A 13,082-nucleotide genomic window follows, 5' to 3' on the forward strand; every position below is an offset into this window, starting at 1 on the left:
CACTCATCATCATTCACTTCGTGGTTATGCGGTGTTGAGAAGAGGGCTCGTGCCGCTGCCACGAAACGGCAGCGGCCACAGGCCGATCCCGAACTTCGGGCTCGCGAAGCCGAAAGGAAACGTCAACGCCGCCGAGGAGCTGCTAGTGATGCAACTAGGGCTCGCGTAATGGGAACTTGAGTCGACCCCATGGCTGCTTCGCATACTACTCAGGGTTCCCCTATGGGAAGATGGTGTAATTTCTTTCGTCATACTGTCCTCCTCCGCTTTCCGCCTCATGGTTCCAGTTCACCCCCCTCCTCCACTTTCATCCTCGCGCTCTGTTCACTATGGCCGTCTTTCATCTCCGCTGCGCTCCACGTTCGCTACCTGCTACCTCATTGCCACCAATGCTGATGAAAACGTAATGCAGAACCTCGAAATGTTTGCCCATCTTCTATTTTTAGGACATTAGCTAGGGCAAATGCCAGCTGTCGCGTTTCTCTACCAACTTTAGCCTATGTTGCGCTTGCGCACATCGAACACTGCTGCGCGGCCTGCCATATCCAGATCTGTGAATCATAGCACGTGAATCAGTCGTCATAGGCATCTCATTGCAAGTGCCTATATGCGCTGGTGGTGCAATCTGTATGTGCCTTTCATGTGTAGCCGCTGTCATCTACACTGAAAACATTTCATCCACCAGCGCAATACAACAGTTCTGTCCACTTCTACAGAACGGAGCGCCAGTGCAGTGCAAGTTCGTCTACAATGAAAACATTTGATCTACCAGCGTAGTACAGTGCGCCCACTGCATCATCCGTAGCCAGGGTGACTTCAGAATGTTTAGTGATTTGTTCCCAAGCTGCTCATCAACGGAAATTTTAACTGGACTGTGGGCCGAAAATGTTTCATTGTGAAAGTCGCGGTGACTTGGTGAGGCATTTTCTAGAGGCTACATGTATCAAAACATTTATTTCAACAGGCTGTCTTACTTTAAGGGACTAGGTATTTTTGGGTTTGTTCATGTCTTCAATGTGCTACACGGCCGTAGCCTCCCGCCACTGCCATTTCGCTTGCGCTTCCTGCCGGCGATCCTCGATAGTAGCGGTGTCCAGGCGGTTACATCTGGCTTGCGCTTCCCTCGTGCGTAGCTCCGGATTAGCCTCCCGCCGCTGCCGTTTCGCTGCCAATTCCCGTGCTCGAAACGTAGAATTCGCCCGCCGACGTTGCTGCCGCTCTCGGGCGAGCTGCGGCACCTAAAGTCCCTATATAAGAAAAGTACTGCCATCTACTCTTTCCTCCGCCGCCTCCTCTCCTAAAGCGCTTGCTTTTTTCTTTACTTTTTGCTTGCGAAAGCGAAGTCGACGGTGGCGCCACCTAGAAAGTCCACGTTGAAGCTTTCAGGCCGGGCGGGCGCCGCCACCGCCGGCGGCGACTGCGGCTGCGCAGAGGACTTTCAACATGGCTCTGAGATGGAAAAAAAGAAAATATAAAGAAGTGAACAGCGCGCGCTATCATCGTCCAATCGGAAATACAGGAGAGAGAGAAGCGGCGTTTATCAAAGGATGGCGGTACTTTTCTTATATAGGGATTTTAGCGGCACCCGCTCGCGCCTAGCGGAATCCATGGCAAGAAAGGGCGCGCCCTACCTTCCCCTAACCCTCCCCGGCGCGCGCTCTGTTGGTCCGCTCCTGAGCCGGCGGGCCTCTGATTGAACGCAGTGCTAGCGGTGGGTCTGGGAACCTGCCCCCCTGCGGGAAAACGGCGCAGCCTCGACGTTGCTCTGGTGCTTTAATAAACCATAAGGACAGCCAAAACAAGAAGTTGGAGTCCAAGGCTTAGAACAGAAACCCTGCTTATCGATGGCCCATTGAGTGAAAAAGCCGGTGTCTGTAGAAGCGAAATGGCACCTGATTTCTCGTTATCTGCGACGCCACGTCACGACCACGCCTCGATTCTACGTAGGAGAGCGCGTGAGCTGGAACACCTGCTGCTGTATTAGCGCGCCAGGTGTTACATGAGGGGAGAGGGCATCGCCGCGATTGCACGTCACCAGCTCGTCTATGCGGAGCAGATACGGCGACGTGACGCATCGGCGCGAGACGGCTTGTCGTCGGCAAGGAACTCGCATGACGGGCGCGTGCGGGTGCCGCCGTCTCTCTCTCGGAAGCTGGCGCGCGCTCTCTATCGCTCCCTCTCTCCTCAGCCCCAATGGGCTAAGTTGCTGCTAGCGCCTGCCAGCCTTTGTGGCCCCTGCGGTTTCCTCGGTGTCTCGTTGCGCAGAATGACGGTGGCATGCGGCCTCCTTGATTTCTCAGCAGTATCGTTCAAATGATTCCGGTGTACAGCCAACATGCTAACGTAGAAATTGCACAAAATAAAAACAATAAACATGACCAATTCAATCGCGAAACTCTATAACATATCCTGCAGCAAAACTCACAAACATTACTCGCAGCGCAAAACTCGAAGGACCGCTAAACAGCATTCAGTTAGAGGTTAATACTGTCGCATTCACGACTGATAAGTGCTTAGGTGTCCTTGGATTTTCCATGCATTACTATTGTGGTTACTATTGTGGTTATTACTATTATGCATTACGACACTGAGAATTCATTTTCAGCATTCACGGAAAATTTTCAGATTTTGTGTCCGTATCCCTTTAAAAGACAGGAAGAGACAGTGGGCCTCTTCGATTATCCGTCCCTGACAGTCCCGGACTGCCCGAGGCAGTGCTTTCAGTCAATGAGCGTTGCGTATGCAGCTTCTTGGACAGTCCGGGACTGTCAGAGACAGATAATCGAAGAGGCCCAGTGTGGATAAGAGACCAAACGCGGATAGCAGATATTGCAGTTGACATTAGGAGAAAGAAGTAAGGCTGGGGCGGCCATGTAATAGCGTGGATAATCGGTTGACCATTACAGTTACAGAACGGGTGCCAAAGAAAGGGGAGCGCAGTCGAGGGCGGCAGAAATTTAGGTGGGGTGATGAAATTAGGAAATTTGCAGGCGCCAGACAGGATTAACTGGAGATCACTGGGAGAGGCCTTACTCCTAGAGTGGGCATTTAAAATAGGGCGGTGATGATGATGATGATGAGGGCTCAAAATGATTTAACCACTAATCCAAAGCTGCGTTTCTAGGCTATTTGTCAATTCAACATCATCGCATAACGTATTGCAGAACATCAAAGCAGGAAAATTTGCAAGATCGGAAACTTATTCGAGGCTGGTACAAAGGCCAGGGCTGTGGATCATAGACAATCTGGCAAGCCATACGAGCCCAACCAACGGCTCGTCATGGCCGTTTTCCGTGGTGTGTCGCGACATCGAAGTTAGCAGGATGTCCAAAGTAATGGGCTAGCGACCAAACAAGACGTAGAAAGGTGAGAAACTGGTGGTATCCTGACCTGATGAATTGTACGCAAGTGTCACGTAGTGCAAAGCGTTGTCGCAATCACGATGGTCTGCTGAAATGTACAGATACAATAGCTCTGTAAGAGTGCGATTTAGTCGTTTAGTCAGTCCGTTCTTTTGTGGGTGATATGCAGTTGCGAGCTTGCGTTCAGTGGAGAAGCAAGTATGTCTTCGACAACTTGGGACAGGAAGTAGCGGCCATGATCTGTCAGCAGCTACCTTGGTGCACCATGTTAAAGAATCACGTCGTGAAGTAAGAAGTCTGCTACATATGTAGCAGGCAGGGCACGTGTAATAGCTTAGCGCGTCGCATAGTCGGTTGCAACGACTATCCATTTGTTCCCGATTATGGATGTGGGAAAAACGCCAAGAAGGTCCATGCCGACACGGAAGTAAGGATCCTTGGGAACATCGATTGGATGAAGGTGGCCAGCAGGTTGAGCACATAGCATCTTTCACCGCTCCCAGACGTCACTTCCTCAACGTAACGTCGCACAGAGCGGTACAGGCCTGGCCACAAGAAGCGACGTCGCACTCTGTCGTAAGTGCGGGAGCTGCCAAGGTGTCCGGCAGTGCGTGCGTCGTGGAGCTCAGCAAGAACAGAAGAACGGAGGTAACGAGGGACAACTAGCAGTAAATATGGTGCATCTGAGCTCATGCTGCATCGGTAAAAAATGTCATCATGGAGAACAAACATTCTGATAGAGCGATCTGATTGGCCAGAAGTCAAGCGCTCGATGATCGACCGTAGAGGCTCGTGCTTTCACTGCTCAGTGACGATGTCTCGAAAGTCAGAAATGGCCAGAAGGGAAGCGTCGGCATCATCGTCGTCGTCGTCAGAAGGATCGACGGGGGGACGAGACAAGTGGTCGGCATCCATATGTAAGCGGCAGGACTTGTACATCACAACGAAAGAATATTCCTAGAGTCTGGATGCCCATCAGCCATGGCGGCCAGTCGGGTCTTCAATGGCGATAGCCAGCACAGGCCGTGGCGGTCCGTGATGACAGAAAAGGGGCCTCCAAACAAGTAAGGGCGAAATTCCGCCACTGCCCAAACCAGAGCGAGACAGTCGCGCTTAGTGATGGGAAAATTGCGCTCTGAAGGGGAAAAGAGGCGACTAACGTAGGCAATGACGTGATCGTCTCCGTTTTGCTGTTGGACGAGGACAGCACCTATACCATGGCCACTGGCGTCTGTGCGAACTTGAGTTTATGCAGATGGATCAAAGTGGCCTAATATTGTTGCCGCTGTCACCAAGCGAGTGAGCGTGTAGAAGGCGTCGGCTTGTTCACGGCCCTCAAATACGCAGTGTACTTCTTGAGAAGGTCGGTCAGTGGTCGTTCGATATCAGCAAAATGTTCCACAAACCTATGAGAATAGGAGCATAAGCCCCCGAAGCTGCACACATAATTTGCTGAGCAGGGTACAGAAAAGTTCTCGACTGCGTTTATCTTAGCAGGACCAGGATTTATACCGGCAGCACTGACAGGGTGGCCAAGAACTTTGACTTTGATGTGTCCCAAATGGCACTTAGAAGAGTTAAGTGTAAGACCAGCCTCCCTAAAGACTTCAAGAATAGCGGCCAAGCGACTGAGGTGGCTGTCAAACGTAGGGGAAAATACGATCACATCGTCCAGATAACATAGGCAGGTGGACCGCTTATAGCCCCGAAGTTGAGAGTCCATCATTCTTTCGAAAGTTTGTTAGGGCATTACACACTCCGAAAGGCATAACCTTAAATTGGTATAAGCGGTCCGGTGTAACCATTGCGGTCTTCTCACTGTCCATTTCATCAACCAAAATCTGCCAATAACCGGATCGGAGCTCGATTGAAGAAAAGTATTTGGATCTGTGAAGGCAGTCGAGAGTGTCATCAATCCGCGGGAGAGCATCCTTTTGCGTGATCTTGTTCAGTTGACGGTAGTCAACACAATATCACCAGCTGCCATTCTTCTTTTTACCAAAGACAACCGGCGATGCCCAAGGACTCGAAGAGGGCTGAATTACACTTCTGGTTATCATATTCTCTACTTCAGCTTGGACAACGCGTCGTTCTGCGTGAGACGCGCGATAAGGACGTCGGCGGATAGGACTATCATCACCGTTGTCAATCTTATGGGTCACAACGGAAGTATGTCCTAGCAGGCGATCCTCAAAGCCAAAAGGCGCCGCGATAAGATACCAGGACGCGACAGAGATCCAATAGTCACAATGGCATGAGGAACAGCAACTGTACGTAGCAGGAGAACAGTGACATTAGCAGTCAGCACATAGTCACCGGCAGGAACAGATGGGAAGCACGTCAAATCTATATACATGGCGGGTAGAGGCGGCAACCGTTTCCCGTCTAGAGAAAATAAACGATGCTCAACTGATTTTTCAGGACAGCAGTGATTAGGCAACTGGATTTGGAGGACGCCAGCAGCACAGTCAGTGCTGAATGGTCCGACAATGTCTAGGCCGAGGATCAAGTCATGGGAGCAGCGTTCAAGAACAGCAAATAAAACGGAAGTGTTTAAGCTAGCAACAGTTATTTCGGCAGTGCACATGCCAAGGATAATGGACGTTGCTCCATGGGCGTTTCTGATATCACGGGATGCGGCAGGTGTAAGGACTTTCTTCAGTCGACAACAAAGATGGTTGCTCTTTACTAAGATGGGCTGCAGTATCAACAAGCACTGGGACATATACAGCGTCAACTTGTACATCGACTATATTGCGCCTGGTTGGCAGGGTGCGAAGTTTTGGCGGAGCGATCGGCAATGCAGCGTCACCTCCGGGAGCTGCATCGTTTACATTTCCGGAGGTATGCGCCCAGGTCGGAAAGACGGCGACAGGTGACGAAACTGTGGTGACCTGGACGACGGGCGACGACTTTGCGGCGAACTGGACTGGCGACTCCTCAGCGACGGTGAATAACGGCGCCATGTGCTCGTACCTCCGGTGGCGTGCCGGTTAGACTCGGCTACCGGCTGAAAATGGCGAAAACTACCATCTGGACGTGGGCTGTTCGATAACTGCATCGACAGCCAGTGGTTGCGACAATATCGGGCGACGAGACCAACGTGGTGACAACTGAAGCAAACAGGTCGGTCATCCGGCGTTCGCCACTCTGCCATGTTACGAGAACCTCGAGGGATCCATTCATTTTGGGTATGCACAGGAGGTTCGGTTGGACGGGAACTGGCGATGGTGCAAACTGAATGAAAGCCGACATTGGCGAGTTCTTGGCGCACAATTGCCTGAACAAGGGGAATCATAGGAGCGTATGTATCGTTGACAGGTGGGTGTAGAACCGCGGGACACATGGCTTCCAGCTCACGGCTCTCAATCTTTGTCAGCTTCTATGAAGGCTGCTGCTGCCGCGAAGGTGTGCCCTGTCGGTTTTCAAAAGACGCTGTTGCAGCCGTAATGGGCAGCCGTGAAAATGACTGGTAGATACAACGGTTTTTCACCTGCTCGAAACACTTCCACTCCATGATAATGTCGTTAACGGAAGTGCAGTTCTTACAAATCAGAAGATTGAAGGTGTCATTAGGTATACCTTTTAGGACATGCCCAACCTTGTCAGACTCTACCATTTCAGAGTCCACCTTGTGGCAGTGTGCCAGCACGTCTTGTATATAGGAGACGTAACCTTCGATGGACGTTTGAACATGTGATGCCAACTATTTGTTGGCAACGACCCTCCGACCCAATGGTTTTCCGAAGAGATCTCGCAGCTTCTGCTTGTCACGGAGTTGTTCTTCGTGGTTTTGAAACCACACTCGCGCTATTTCCGCCAAGTAAAAAATAGGTTCGTCAGTATCACTGTCGGATCCTATTTGTTGTGGCGGCTCACCCGCTCACACATTTCCAGCCAGTCGTCGACGTCGGCGCCATCTGTGCCGCCGAAGGTTCCTGGATCACGCGGATGCGTGAGTAAGACAGTCGGCGCAGGCGTTGCCGAACCAGGCACCGCCTCCTAGGACACCGTTGAAGAACCGAACCGGCAGCCACTGCAAAGCTCCGTTGTGTCGTAACCCCGCCCCTCCACCAAAGGTTACGAAAAGGAAGCCTGATGCACAAACGTATATACAACTATTTACAGGGGAAAAGTTAGCAGTAAACGCGCAGGCCGGTACAAAAGTCACAGCTCCAGTAGACAGTCTACCACTTCTTCGTCTTTTTCTTGCACGCACGGTGCTGTCTGAATGCACCGTAACTACGGTGGCTAGATGGGTAGGTGTGCCGACCGGCGCCTCTGGAGCGTAGTTCACCGCTTCTCCGCGTCATGACGCAAAATTGGCGCTGCGGTCAGTAGAACGGTTCCGCAGCGCGCGTCGTCTGCTACAGGGGGCTGGCGGACTGGCGGCGAGGGAAAAAAAAATAAAGCCCGTATTGGAATAGTTGTATGTCGTCTGTTCGTGTCAGTTTCAAAGGTGAAGAGCTCCGCATCTCTCGTACTGTTTGTAAGTTCCTAAGCGATGTGGAATGTTCCAGGTAGGAAAGATGACCGGCGAGATTAGCGGCGGCGTTGCTCCACCAAAGAGACCTACTGCTTCGCTCCAAACTGCAAGTCGGGCTCTAAATTTGTGAGAAAGACAGCGGAATGGTTCCGCTGTCTGACAGCGGAAATGTTCGCCCCGAGCTGCTCAGTAGCTTGCTCAGTATCGGTACGGTGGCTAGATTGTATCGGCGACGTTAATGAGCAAGCGGTACACCGAAAAGCGTACGTCCATGAGCTCCTCGACATTGGAAATTTGCAAGCCGCACATGAGGTGCTCAGCGCCTGCGACATCGAGCACCGCTGCGCTGCTACAGGGAAAAGAAAAGTGATTCTAGGCTGATATTCTATATAGCAGACTATGTAGCAAGGAAGTTCCTGCAAAGAACCAAGTGCTCCGATTGCTCAGGGACATTACTGAATTCAACAGAATGAGTAGGTCAGGGCTGTTGCTCCCTTCTGAAGCACTAAAAAAACTGGTAGCATCGCTCGAAGACGCCTTCACGCTGTGCTTCGAGTTTAAATGAATTACGAAGGAACAGTATCGCCGACTTTACATCCTTTCTGCAGCTGAATCCTCCGAATTTGATCGGCTGTGAGCGGCACAAGAAAGAGCTCACAAACGATGTTGTGAAGTTCTATTCAATTACACGCCTTTACTTTCTTGTCAAGGGCAATAACATGGCGCGCGAAAGCAACAGGGAGAAGACGAATCACCTGAAGTGGAGGCGTGTGCTGTGAATAATGTTATGATGTGGTGGACCAACGTTGTGGCCTTGCTGGCGCTAGGCTATTTATGTTGGTGTGTTTGCTGACTCAAGTTACGAGAGCTTTTCTTGTATTTTAAATATATTCACGAATCTAGTCCAAGACATATTGCTTTATTTTATTGCAATGAAACAGTGAACCATATGCACTTACCAACACAATTCTTCTCGCACCAATTTAGATACCGTAACTGACGCAGAAATAAAACAATAGCTGGATTTCTCGAAATTGAAACATTAGAACTCGCTAAATATCATATGTAAACACGGTTCCATATACCGTATAAAACCATTGCAGTATTGTTTTATGCATGGAAAAAAATGCATTTACGTCTTTAATGCAGAGGGCTGGAGCGCCGCGTTTATATCAATAAATGTGACCGATTGCCAAGCTAGAAAATTTACTTCAGCCTTTCGTTTTTTCTGACTCAGCGACAACAACAAGTTCGTCATTCTGGCTTGGCCTACACTGCTCAGAACGGTATTATAACGCGCACTTCAAAGATACAATCAGAGGCAAGCGATACTATCAGACACGCAGCTCGTCTACACAGCGCAGCCGCCGTTGCGCGCCGCTGAACCGTTCTACTGTCCGCAGCGCCAATTTCGCGTCATGATGCGGAGAAGTGGTGAACTACGCTCGGTCGGCACACCTACCCATCTAGCCACCGTACCGTAACAATGTAATCGCTCTTCGAGGTGGTTTTGATTGTCCACTGTTATTTATGTTATGAACTTGAAAAAACAATTTTTACAAATGAAATACCATGGTTACATGCCAAAAATGGTATCCCGATGTATGTGATCATCTCCTCATCTGATCACGTTTGCTATGATAAAAGTATTTCATTGCTTAAACGCAGAGATGAAGATGGAACTACGGGTAGTATATTGCCATATGCTGGCGCGTCCGGAATTTTCACGCAATTTCAGTCATTTCGAAACACACATCAAGGTGGCTTTCGGCCGCCTGGGACGACACAGAGGTCTAGGTCAAATGAGTGTCAAATTTCTCGAAAGCGGATTACAAGAATATGAGTAAACCACTTCTTCCCAGTTACACATATGTCATACTTTACACCCAGAACGAATATTTTGTGTAATTACTCCCGAGTGAATTTATAAAAAAATGTAGAAGGCAATGTGCAAGGTATTTTACAAGGGATCTTAGGAGAAGATGGCCCCCGAAGAAGATGAACACTTATAAGAAAATAAAGCTTTCGTAAGAAAACCTTCGTCATGAGGCTATCATACCATTGGCCAGTGTTCTGGCTGCAGCTAAACGCGGTAGTTAAATGCGTGCTTTATTCAATTTCCACAAAATAGGAGATGACAGTGATAGTACTCGGTAATAAACATGAATTACGTACAAAGAAAAAGCTTCGTGAATCCGGCCTCATTGTGGCCTGTGGGGCAAATAAGCATCTATTCGGCAGTTTTAAACATGTAGCGACAACGGTAAATAAAAAAATGTTTTCAACGTCAGAAACACTAGCGTATTTAGCGTAGCAATATAGGTTTACACAACTGTGAACTTATCGGTATCCGTACAATAACACCTTTGCTACAGAAAGGGAGCTATCTCCCCGTTCAAAATACTTATACTGTCTCTTTTGACAATGAAGAAAACAGCGTAAAGTACAAAGATCTTGAAATGTCTAAGGCTTCAAGGTACCTCTCCGTTTCGTAACCCAAGAACTTACCACCCACGGACGGCTGACGTGCCTGTATCTTCTTTGGCGCTCCGCCAGCGATAAATGTGTTACGCACAGCGCAACCACCAGTACGTGAGAGAGAGTCGTGGCGAGGGTCAGGCGGCCGCCAGTCATTGTGATGTTCAGGCCAGATGGAGTGCTGCACAGAAATACCGAGATTCGGAACTTGCCACCATGTTTGCGGTTTTAAACAAATAATGCGTCTTGCGATCTGATCCAGTTGGCAAGCCAAAAGTCTCGAATTAGCCAGGTCAGGTAGGTGGCAGAAGCCAGTGGGGCCCTGGACTGAGAGGCTCCGACCAACCCTCCTTAAAATCTTTTCCATTGCAATAAAGTTCCGCTCTCTCTCTCCCTATATATTTATTTATTTTTATTTTCAATACTGCCACTCTCAGTTGAGAGCATAGCAGGTGGGCATTACAAAGAGACAATCATTTAAAAAAAATCGACATTTTGTAAACATGCGCTCTTATACAGGGCATTTAAAGCAAAAATCACGTACAAATTCAAATTAACATTTCCAAAACATGCATGCTGCGCACACGAAATGAAGTACAACCACGAGGAAGGATTACAACCAGTTTGCCAAGCAAAGAGAATCAACGCCTTGTCGATCATGCGCAATGTGCAAACATGAACTAATACTGCAAAAAAAAAAAAAAAAAACGCGAAGCACAACCAGGCACAGGATTGCAATCTGTTAAAAAAAAGGGGGAATGGAATAAAGAAGCAAGCAAGTGATAGTATAAGAACGAAGTTATGTGCAACAGCTTAAGCAATCCCTTTCACCAAGAAAACCGGCACACATTTCATAGGCCATCGCCAGCAAATATTAGGAAAGGAAATACATTGTATAAGTGCAGGAATCTAAGAAGACGGAACTAGCGTTCAAATGAGAGGGTGTGAGTGGCAATGGGGGTGGTACTAGAGGTTAGATGTATGTTCTAACTTTGCACTGAAAGCGGACACTGTTTCGGCGTCCGTGATATCTGGATGTAACCGATTCCATTCACGTATCGTAAGTGGGAAAAACGATTGCCCAAACGAGTAGTTGTTGAAAGAATATTCAATAATGTGTATTTATGCTTATGACGAGTCGGGCTCGACTGTGAAAATGCGACGTACTTAGACACATCTATCTTATAGCTGTGATGCAGCAGTTGGTACAGAAAATGTCACAGTTTCGCCCTAAGGGCGAAGCGATGAATGCGATAGCAACGCAGCAATGTCATACGAAGTAAGGTGAGCGGCTTTGGTAGCAATATGAATTGTAGTAAACATGAGCTGATTAAGTAAGCAGGTGTGCTGCGGCGCAAGTAGACCGACATGAAGAGAGACTCGATGACCACGAGAAGGCGCGTGTGAAACGGTGGTGTTGATGAGAAGCGCTTCCCGTGGGCACCGCGTGCGAAGGGACACACCTGTAGCGCTGCACTGCCGACCCGGGCAGCATTGCATGTGTAGCGTGCGTTGGAAAATGTGGCCCGACTATTACTAACTGATTGAACAAGCGTGGTGTGAGCGCGCACAAACAAACATGAATATATCACACTGAATGACTGCAGACAACGACCGTCAAAACGCTGGCAGCGAGCCGATATATACGCCGCAGCAGCGGGCGAAGGTACGTGCGGTCTATCGCTTCAACGGAAACTGAGCGGCGAATGCGTATAAAGGTCAGAGCCGTGTGGAGATAAGAGACGGTGCGGTCGAACGAACGACGAGCGCGGTTGTTGGCAGCGTAGAAGTGCGCCCCCCCCCCCCCCCCCCCCCCGCTCCTTCCGGCGCTGGCTTCCCGCTTCCTTGCTTGCGCGCGGGAGAGATAAGAGACTGTGCAGACGAGCGACGAGCGCGGTTGTTGGCAGAGAAGTGCCCCCCCCCCCCCCTTGCTCCCTCCGGCGCTGGCTTTCCGCTTCCTTGCTTGCGCGTGGAAGATTGAGTGCGTTCGCTCTCCGTGATAGCGCGCGTCCCCGCACGCTGCCTCTGGGGCATACGGCGCGCGGCGAAGATTTTATCTATACGGAACCTCACGGCGACGGCGACGGCGACGACGACGCCGACGGCAGAAATCCGGTTCAAGTGTCCATATAATTGCTATCGCAATAAAACTTGAGACATGCCTGCTTTGCCCTTGTGGATAGTGTCCTAATGCCAGAAGTCAGAAGGTTAGTGGGAGAGTCCGTGCGTTTATACTTGTTATACACAAATCTTATGGCTTTGCGCTGTACCGACTCCAATTTTGTTATACTAGTTAGGGAATGAGGGAACCAAACTGTGTTAGCATATTCTAACACTGGTCTTACGAATGTAGTGTATGCTAGAAGCTTTGAAGACGCGGGTGCCATTCTTAAACATCTTTTTGCATAGAATAGCTTGCGTAGTGCGGCTGCCTTGATGTTGGCAACGTGTGTGTCCCATCTGAGGTCTGACGTCAACGTAACGCCTAAATACTTATGTTGTTGAACATTCGCTAGTGGTTTACCATTAATAGTGTAAGTGAATTGGGACGGGTTCTGTTTACGTGTTACTGCAATGGTTACGGATTTTTTTACAGTAATGGACATTTGCCATTTAGCGCACCAGTCTACTAACTTATCAAGGGACGCGTTGAGTCCAAGGTGGTCTGTGATGCTGTGAATTTCCAGCCAGTATATATATATATATATATATATATATATATATATTCAGTTGAGACAAAAGATGAAAAATATTTA

The 13,082-nt window shown here is 49.2% G+C and overlaps 1 protein-coding gene across 1 annotated transcript in view; it reads right to left on the reverse strand.

Moving 5' to 3' along the window:
- The window catches only part of LOC119453932 (beta-hexosaminidase subunit alpha-like), a 186,884-nt gene extending 176,357 nt beyond the window's left edge, over nucleotides 1–10,527 (reverse strand). The window contains exon 1 of the mRNA XM_037715968.2: nucleotides 10,357–10,527. Coding sequence (XP_037571896.1) covers nucleotides 10,357–10,482 — 126 coding nt within the window. The 5' untranslated portion in view covers nucleotides 10,483–10,527. The remainder of the gene's footprint in view (nucleotides 1–10,356) is intronic.
- Nucleotides 10,528–13,082: the final 2,555 nt, after the last annotated feature.

The sequence above is a fragment of the Dermacentor silvarum genome, chromosome 5, assembly GCF_013339745.2.
Source record: "Dermacentor silvarum isolate Dsil-2018 chromosome 5, BIME_Dsil_1.4, whole genome shotgun sequence".
NCBI lineage: Eukaryota > Metazoa > Arthropoda > Arachnida > Ixodida > Ixodidae > Dermacentor > Dermacentor silvarum.